Raw genomic sequence first — 9813 nt, 5'->3', positions numbered from 1 at the left:
CTTACTTGCTTTTGTGTCCACTTCCATAGTCACTTCCTTCTTAATTGTTTGAAGTTCGGTATGCCCTAAATCCTTGACTGTGGAGACCAACTGGGGGATAGGGGGAGAAGCCTTACATGCCTTTACCACTTCATCTATAACTGATTGTTGTCTAGGCCCTTCAGCATTCACCTCTTTCAACAAATCTTCATACTTCTTGTTGTGAGAAGAGAACACTTTAGATTTGGCTTTTAAAGCATATACCCAGCAATATCTTGTGAAGTCATTAATTAGAGTCATGAGATATTTGTACCCCCCAATGGCATTTGTCCTCATTGGGCCACATACATCAATGTGCACTAGCTGCAATTTCCTTTGTGAGAGTTTTGGACAATTCTTTTGAAAAGGAAACTGATGCATCTTACCTAAAAGACAACCCTCACACACATGTTTGGAAACTGTGTGAGTTTGAGGTACATCATTTGCCATGCCCTGTGAATGTAACTTGGCAAGAGCTCTATAATTGAGATGACCCATTCTCTCATGCCAAAGATGAGTTTCAACAAGCTGTGAATCTGAAATAGCAAATGCTTCAATAGAAAGTGCAGCTGAGTGATGATCAAGGTGATAAAGCCCCTTTTGCAAAGTGCCAGTGAGAACTATGGCATTGTCATCACGAAGATCATATACTAAGCATCTGTATCCATCAAATATCACTTTGAAACCTGAAGTGGCAATTGCTGAAATTGAAATCAAGTTGACTTCAATTCCAGGCACAAAAAGAACATTTGTCTAACTAGCGAACCCACTCACCAACCCGAACCAACCCACCCTTATCATTCTTTCAGAGCTATTACATTCCAACATACCAAAAATTTAGCTCTTTTGTAGTCTACATTATGGCAGTCACTATTATGGAAGTCACCTAGTTGTCAGAGCTACATTATGGCAGTAATTATCCACCCCCCCCCCAATTATGCCTGTGTCTTGGCGATGATTTTATATTCCCATACAGCATCTATCATTCATATGAAATCTAAACACCTTCACCCTCTTGTAAATAAGCATTTTATTGGTGACTATTTTTATTTTTTAAAACATTGTACATGCTATGTTTTTATTCAAAACCCCCCTTATATTCTTTTCTTTCACCAATTTGCCAAAATTTTGCTTGGACCTATACATGAATTACAGAGCACACAAAAAAGAACCGAGATTATTTTTACCTTTCTAGATGTTGACTCTTCACTAAGACCTTCCCCGAGGGGGCAGGCCAAAAGTTAGAAGCATGTGAGGCAAGGCGGTGAGGTGTGCGTCATCTTGGTTAATCAAGGTCGATTTTTAAACCCTTTGAATTGGATACAGGAATTAGGTTGGACTGTTCAATAGGAGCCTTACGATTGTGAATGAATCGAAAGGCGGGGCTTTGTTAGGGCTGGCTACTTAAAAAGAGGCGAGGACTGAATTAGGGTTTCTTCCAAAACAGAGCTTTCATCTGCTAGCGCTTGCTTTTGCCGGAGCTTCCCACTTCGATCGCCATGGTACGATCTTCGTTTCCTTCTTGTTCTGCTTGTCGATGATCTTGCCTGCATTTCGTCTGTTTTGCCTGCATTTGTCTTTTCGATCTTGCTGTTGAGGAATTTCATAAGCTCTATCGACATCAATCCTTGCGTACTTTTACAATTGAGCTGCTGGTTTGGCTTCGTTGTGTTTCACTGCCTTGACGACCATTTCCTTGCTCTTTGCGCTTCTTCTTCGTTGTCGAAGCCGTCTCACGTTTTCAATTGTTGCCGACTGCGCAGCCTTCCCACAAGACCTTCCTTATCAAAAAGAAGTTGGGTAAGAAACAAAGACAGAACCGGCCGATCCCTCATTGGATCCGAATGCGGACAGCCAATACGATAAGGTTTGCTTTGAGCTCTTTTTATGGTTTGCTTTTCTTGTACCGTTTGTGCCGTTATGCGACGATGCCCAAGAAGTTTTGCCTCTCCTCTCTTACGGGGCCTTCTTCCTTCTCTTGACTTTCCTCAGGTACAATGCAAAGCGAAGGCATTGGCGCAGAACCAAGCTTGGCCTGTAGACTGTCGTAGACATGGATACTCTCGGGAGTATCCAAGAAAGCCTGGGTTTTAAAATCTCGTCTGTAGTTTCTGAATCGTGACGAATGGAGGATTGAAGAACTTGCATTTGGTGCAGCTCACGGCTTTAATGTTTATCTTTTTCTGGGTTACCTCTCGATGGTTTTTCCCATTTTTCAAAATGTTCTCTCTGTGATATCTATCTTTGGCTTTTTAATTTGTAATGATGCTTAAGCAGTATTGTGGATGATGCTCTTATGCTTCCTTTGCTTCAGCAATAGTGTGGATGATGCTCTTGTGCTTCCTTCTTGAATGATATATTTCTCAGCGTCCTTGTTCATTTTCTCTTAATTGTATCATTCTCCTTGATTCGTTCTGGTAATAATTCGTACAACTCTTTGAAATTGGAAGATCGCACCTTAAGGGCGTTTTTTTCATTTGTAATGAAAGAGAGAGATTAGAAGAGGCACCGTTTTGATTGTCAGGTTTTTTCTGGGGTGGTTTGCCTGATGGTTTTCTCATGTGTGTCGTTTAACACCATGGATCTAATGCTGAAAGCTGTGGTAGATCTTCATAGCTCATATGCTTCCCTCCCAGAACGATATAGTCACCTGGGGAATTGTCCGTTTTATTGTAACTACATCTGATTGTTTCGCTCAACTCGTTGAAATTTGAAGATCATACCTTACGGGCATTCTGGTTTGTAATGAAAGACAGATGGATTAGAAAAGGTACTCAACAGATACACCGATACAGCAACATAGTCAGTCACATGCATGAAGCTCTGTAGATACAGCACCCCACTTTCAAAGCTGCACAGGAACACATGCTACACATCAATCACTGTACTATGTGTAGTGGATGGATAGGCCACTTTTATCCTCGCGAAGATAAACCTCAGGAAACTCAACTGTACTCAACGATCCAGACAATTTGTTACGGTGACCTCTTAGTCGTATGGAGTCTGCCGTGGGTTTTATTTGACCGATTTCAAGAACCCCTAAGAGTAAAATTTCTTGGTGATTAATCTAATGATTAGTCTAGTGGATGGATAGGCTACTTCTACCCATACATCACTTCGAAGTGGGTCAAATGAATTTTTTTGTGATTTATCTAATCATGGACATGAGGCTAGTTCTTTGGTGATTCATTGACCTGCTCCGTTGGGTCTAAAGGTTGAGATCCTAGGCTCCCTTTCATTACAAAGTAATTTTTTTGTGATTTATCTAATCATGGACATGAGTCAAGTGGATTGTTAGTTTTTGGTGATTTATCTAGCGAGTAACTTGACTCGTCTATGACCGGCTAGCAATGTGCTCTGTTGGGTCTAAAGGTTGGGATCTTAGGCTGATACAATTTAAGATTTTACTTTTAAATCATATCTAAATGCTTCTTAAGAAATTTTGACATTTTTTTGAGACTTCTTTTTAGTCTAGGACTCTGTATTGCCTGCAGCTTGCTTATTAGTTATGCGATTGTTGACAAGCTGCACAGGTCTCGAGAGAGTGCCAACTTTCTTAAAGTAGTAGTAAGATACATAATGTTTATTTTATATATTATATAATTATTTAATGTTGATAATTATGAGAAAATTATAAATTAATAAAAAATACTCTCTCTCTCTCTCTCTCTCTCTCTCTCTCTCTCTCTCCCCCCCCCCCCCCCCCCCGCATGTTAACATTACATGTACTAGTATACAAACTGCAAGAAGTTGTGGAGTAGATACTTTGGAGGTTGAGTTTCGTCTAGGCCAAATTCTTTCCATTTCCACAGGGAAAACCATGTGTTGGGTTTAGAATGCAACACCTTGGAAGCATAGAGTGTGGTACTTAAATGCTTAGAGATGACATTATAAGGTCCATTTTATACTTAATGGTGTATTTTGAACTTTATGTCAATGTATTTTTATAGTTAAGGGTGTTTTTTAATACCAAGTGAGGTGTATATGTACACCACTTACACATAAAAGGATCTATGTGCACTACCTTTTTAAGGGGTTTATGTACACCACCTTTTTAAAAGAAATGGTCATAAAGGTGTGTGCACACCACTTATACATAAAGGTGTTTATTTACACCACCTTTCTAAGAGAATTGGTCATCTATTGATGTTCTTAGGTGATAGTAGCTCAATTCATAAGAAGTTATGAAGATGTTTATGTAGACCACCTCTGTAAGAGATTTGGTTATGCATTGATGTTCTTAGTACTTGATCACCAAATCTTTTGTTTGGAGTTGTCAAATCTAGTTCAAAAAACAACATTACTAGTATATTAAAAAAAAATTTAGTCCATTTCTCAAATTGGACTTTACACAAGTCCAAAAATTTTAAATAGTGTGTTGATAACATTGCAAATGCCATGACAGCCATAGAGTATGCCAAGTACACTAACCAAGATGTCCTTATTCTATAGGTGGATATAGCCAAAGCATTTGATCTTGTTCAATGGGATTTTATTGCCCAGACAATGACATGGATGGGATTTGGGCCCAGGGTAGCAAATGCAATTCATTGGTTGTACATTGATTCGTCTACTTAATGCATTTTGGGTAATCATTTATCTCAGCCCTGGACTTTGGGTAGATCAGTCAAACAGGGCTGCCCCCTTAGTGCTCTTCTTTATGCCATTGTTACCCATCCTTTGCTCCTCTATTTGGATCATCTTACCACTCAGGGGAGATTGAAAGGACTGCCAGTTGCCTAGACAAAAAAATTTTGCAGCACAGGCATATGTAGATGACTCTTTTATCATGCCTCAGAACAATCAGCAAGAGCTGCAGCTCCTCATCGATTTTTTATCTATGTATGGACTGGTAGTAGGTCTTCATGTCAATTTTGAGAAATCAAAATTGATAGCCCTCAAAAAAACAGATTGGCATGCAATTTTTTGGCCAGGGGAGATTTTGGATTCTCAAGCAGTGGTCAGACATTTGGGCTATCCTATCGGATGGACAGTTACCAGGAAGCAACAACTTAAATGGGCATTTGACAAACTCCATGACAAGCTGCACTATTGGAAAATAGCCACTTGGCCCTTGCATGTTCATCTCATAATAGTGCAATCTATTGTCATGGCCTATGTCCAATTCTTTTTGCCTTTGTTGCATTGGACTTCTTAGGATATTTAAGCATACATGTCATAGACAATGGAAATGCTATGGAAAACAAAGTCATCCAGAAAGGCTCTCTGATTACTAAAAATGGAATATGTCTATTCTCCTTGGAAGAGTGGTGGATTGAATGTGCTTAATTTGCATCTACATGCCTTGTCTCATAAGATGTCACTACTGTTCACTTTCTCACAGTAGGAACAGCCATGGACCCACTGCATACATGTCTAGTACTATGAAGACACTTGCTTATGGTAAATGGGATGTGGACATATGGGAGGTACTACTTGGCAAATTTATGGGAAAGAATCCAAGGTGTCTTTTTGCCACTACTCTGATCCTTGATTGGAAGCAGGTTCTTTCTCGCATCAAATGGGCTCCACCCAATCCAAGGGCCAACTCTCTTCATCAGGAAGCTTATATTGGAGTGCTGTATTTGACAATCCACTTGCATGTCAGGAGCTTGTTAAGGCCTACAATTTGAGCAAAAGGGATATCAGGCACATAAATGATGTGGTGGATGATCAGGGGCACCTACTTACTTTTCCTCAGACTATGGCCGCATATGGATTACGCATGCATCACAGGCCTATTTGGTGAAAGATTATAGAGATGTTACAACCTTTTCTACCTATTCCTCCTCTTTCGCATGATGATAGGTTGGCTGATCGGGCACTATGTCCCTCAAGGCTGAACATCTGTCCTGTGCCTTTATGTAACCTAACATCCATCATCACTTATAGGCTTTTGCAGCAGCCGAGGCCTTGGATACATACTTATGCTAATAATCTGTGGCATTTGCTCAAACCACTTACTTGGTGGACCAGGACTATGCATGCATTATGGAAAATTAAGCTTCCTCTCAAGCAGAGGCTTTTCCTCTGGAGATGTATCACAGGCACTCTACCTATAGGTGTTACACTAGTCAAACAGAAGATTGCTACAGCCATGGCTTCCTGTCTTCAATGTTCAGCATTTGCAGAGACAGTACCACACCTTCTATGGTTATGCCCATGTTCTAGGCTTTTGATTCAGACAATTTCTCAAATGTTATGCCTTCGTTTCCCCAATACAACCTTTGGGAAATTTTTTTGCATTTTTAGTAGATGTCCCACTCCAGTAAGGCTCTACTCCCTTCTCCTTCATTGGGTTCGTTACTGGGCTCTTTGGACTTTTTGGACTACACATAATATGGCATATTTGCAACAATAGTTCACTTAGCCCTATGAGTTCTTTCGAGCCTCCTTAAGGCAATTTGTTTATGATGCTTGTAAGGAAGGTGACTTGGAGACATCTTGCTTAGAGATAGTTTACTCTTGCTTTTGATGGAGACTCTCTGCTTTGGAGACTCTTTTTGTATTACCTAATTCTATAATATAAGCTACTCGCATTACTAAAAAAAAAAGTGTGTGTTTCAACTATGGGTTTTGCTAGTCCATTCAAACATATGAGGAATGCAGTAAAGGATGCTGATAAACTCATATCTGGGTAAAATAAATCCAAAAGATTCACCATATACCATATAACATAGTCTGCCCAAGTGAAAGAGACACCACATTTGTCAGAAGCACAAGCACATATGAGGAATGGTCGTAACCAATTCCACCATAGGGATTTGTAATTTGTAGCCCTTTCTGTATTGGAGTTAAAGCCTCCATGAACAAGTAATAGTAATTTGGAGTTAGAACATTTCCTAGCATCGATTGTAGAAAGTGTAGGTGCACAAGGAATGCTTACCTTCTTGAAAGTTGTTAATGAGTCTCCTTTAAGAGCAGCCTGCTTGCATTTTTCTACATCCATATTAGATAGTGAGCCCCAAAATTTTTAAGATATCTATGCTCAAAGGAGCTAATATATTCAAGTTATTAAGAGTCCACATCTTGTTTTGATGGGTCTCTTGCGAAACATCAAATTCCACCTTCCGAGTAGGCAATGTAGGAATACATGATGATTCTTGTGGCATGGTGAGATTTTCGTTGGCTTCTGGTTCTACTGAGGTAGTGAGTAAGTTGGAGAAAGTATCCAACTTCTCCTACTCAAATGAAGAAAGAGCAATTTTTTTGAACCAAGGAAGTTCAGTGGTGACCTCAAGTATAACGGTAGAAGATAGAGCCTTTTCAATTCTAGGCAGCATTTCTTCATGATGACGCATATTGACATCATCATTGGAAATGATTTCATCTATCATCGTTTCCATTTTAGAAAGTAGTGCATAGGCATTTGTTCTACTCTTTTGGCTTGTATTTGGGACCAAAGACCATTCTTCCATGCCAAGGGTATGTAACAATGTGTTATTACCTGCTTCCTTGGCCCCCATGTCATGCTCAATGATGTTTTTGTGTATCTCCTTGTTATTGATGAGGGCCAAAGTGGCTTGTACCACTAGACTAGGAATTGGTAGACTATTGAAATATCCTAAGTCCACCAGATCACAATGCTACTGTAGGGCCATCTAAAGAACAATCAAAAGATGTAATTATTAGTCATATATTCAAGGAATCAGGGTGACCAAACCCTGATGGAAATATTTGTGTGTGTGTTTAAGATTTAGATAAGAACCCCTCAAGAAGGTCCAAGAATATATGAAAAACATTTCTACATCAAATGATATATGAAGAAGGTATTACTAAAGACAAAAATATGGTTGAATCCTAAAAAGAGAATATTTCTAGGATTATAAAGAAATTTTTCATGACAGAACCTTTGTACTATACTTCAACCAGCCATGCTGATACCTGCCACCATCCAACTAGCTTAAGTTAGGAATCTATCTTAAACCAAAAGGGAAGACAGCTGTCATAGCATTGTTGGACTTGTTATCGATGTCCAAAGAAAAGTAAAAGATTAATCCATGGAAAAAATTAAATGGATTTGGAAATTTCCATAATCCATGCACACATAAATATTTGGATTTATTTATTTTTCCTTTCCTTTCACACATAAAATATCCTATACATACCCAAAAACCTTTTATAAATAGCCTTATAAAGAAAAGGAAGCCATTGAAAAAGTAAAGGCCTATTAATTTTCACAAAAAAGTGTTAGGGCTTTTCCTTTTTAAGAAACTTTTCTTTCCAAAAGATCGTTCCTTATATTGCCTAAATTATATTGAAAAATATTTATTAATAAGGCTTTTTTCCAAAAGCCTAATGCATAAAGCATCTATAAGGCCTAAAAAAGGAATAAGTGGACCAAGGTGAAAAGGTCCTAAGGCACAAAAGGAATACATGCATATTGCATCTATAAGGCACAAAAAAGGAATAACTGGACCAAGGTGAAAAGGTCCTAAGGTCCACTTAGTGGGGCTCACGGTCTAAAAACATCTTATTTAGAAGGTCATAAGGTCCAAGTTAAAGGTCTCGTGATCCTGAGGTCCTTAAGTCCAATTTATGAAGTTCCTACGATAAAATAATAACCAAAGGCTTTCACACTGAAGGCACGAGCCTCCACGTGTAACTTCAAGCTTCTCCACTGGCTCAACCAAGTGGATGTGTGCTAGGAATGTCCAGATGTCCAATGACCAGTCTGTACTTCCATTTCCCTTGTAGCACCATCGCTCTTGCTTTTAGGTACCCAATTAAAAGGTACAGAAGTGTAGACGTGTGCTCAGGTCTTTAGATAGTTCTAAGTCATTGCTTATGGTATTGTAGCCTCCATCTAGGCCACCCATGACTGTTCGTCTATTCCATTGCGCGGCTGTGCCATCGGTACTGTGCATTATGCAGATGAGCAGTAGCTTTGAGCTTAGTGTAGTCTACCTCCTTCTTTAATAGGACTCACGCGAGTCGCTCCATTCCCCTATGCACTTAAGCATGCATCTAGGACTCCACGCCGTGGCTCCTCCTCTATGCATGTAATATGAGAGCTTCAGCTGCTATAGAAATCCATGACTCCGGATCATGATTCAAGGCTGTGAGGATGGCAGAGTGGTAGTTCCATGAAAGCGTTTGCATATTGTCTTGAGCAAGCATTGCATGGATTTTCTAATGAACCACGAAGGTAGGTACGTATGTTCTTACCTTGTAACGACGACCCTGAGCTAAAGTGATAGCCAAGCCTTCTTTCTTCCACCCAACTATTTACAGTGTTTACAATGGAAGAGGAGGTGGTATTTATAGAGGTGTCCACCCCATAGATGAAGGGTCACCAAGGAAATGAAGGCCTTTTCATTACCCATTCCTTTGCCCTAAAAATCAAGGGTCCCTTGCTAATTTTTTATAACCCACAACCCACGTGCACCCATTCTTATATTTTATCTATATGCACGGGTTGATTATATGTTATTAATCAATTAGCCACCCTTTGTGGTCTAGTGACTTTAATACAAAGTCTTTTTTCCTTCCACAAAATGAAGGGCTATTCTCCTTTTGAATTTCCTTATGCCTTTTGCACTTCCTTATGCCCAAAAATTAATGGTCACTTGTTAATTTCAAATATCCCACCATTTTCGTACATATTTTTATTCCCTAATCAATAAGCAAAGGTCAATCATATGTTATTGACCACATAGCAACCTTTTATGGTCATGTGCTATATGCCATGAATTTTATGAGGTTACTTCAATGCTTTTGGCCCCACTTTTTTTTATGACTAATTGAATGTTATGTACAAAAATATTTTTGGTACTGTCTATATCATTCTTTGAC

General features: G+C 39.2%; 1 protein-coding gene across 1 annotated transcript; it reads left to right on the top strand.

The window, feature by feature from the left end:
• The first annotated feature begins 1413 nt into the window (after nt 1-1413).
• LOC147884408 (large ribosomal subunit protein eL39z/eL39x) lies at nt 1414-2168 on the top strand. Its single transcript, XM_087398656.1, has 3 exons — nt 1414-1520; nt 1782-1885; nt 2011-2168. Exons 1-3 carry the CDS (start codon nt 1518-1520, stop codon nt 2057-2059), a joined length of 156 nt encoding a protein of 51 aa, XP_087254782.1. The 5' UTR covers nt 1414-1517; the 3' UTR covers nt 2060-2168.
• Nucleotides 2169-9813: the final 7645 nt, after the last annotated feature.

Source organism: Dipteris shenzhenensis, chromosome 27 (assembly GCF_047967505.1).
Source record: "Dipteris shenzhenensis isolate YYH24624 ecotype China chromosome 27, Dip_SZ_1.0, whole genome shotgun sequence".
Classification (NCBI taxonomy): Eukaryota; Viridiplantae; Streptophyta; class Polypodiopsida; order Gleicheniales; family Dipteridaceae; genus Dipteris; species Dipteris shenzhenensis.
The sequence above is the reverse complement of the archived record's forward strand: the minus strand, read 5'-3'. Positions and strand labels throughout refer to the sequence as shown.

Bases quoted from the DNA above. Each gene is read 5' to 3' on its own strand.
- LOC147884408 (XM_087398656.1), top strand. The intron at 1,886-2,010 runs GTTTGCTTTGAG...GACTTTCCTCAG, and splicing joins CGGACAGCCAATACGATAAG to GTACAATGCAAAGCGAAGGC.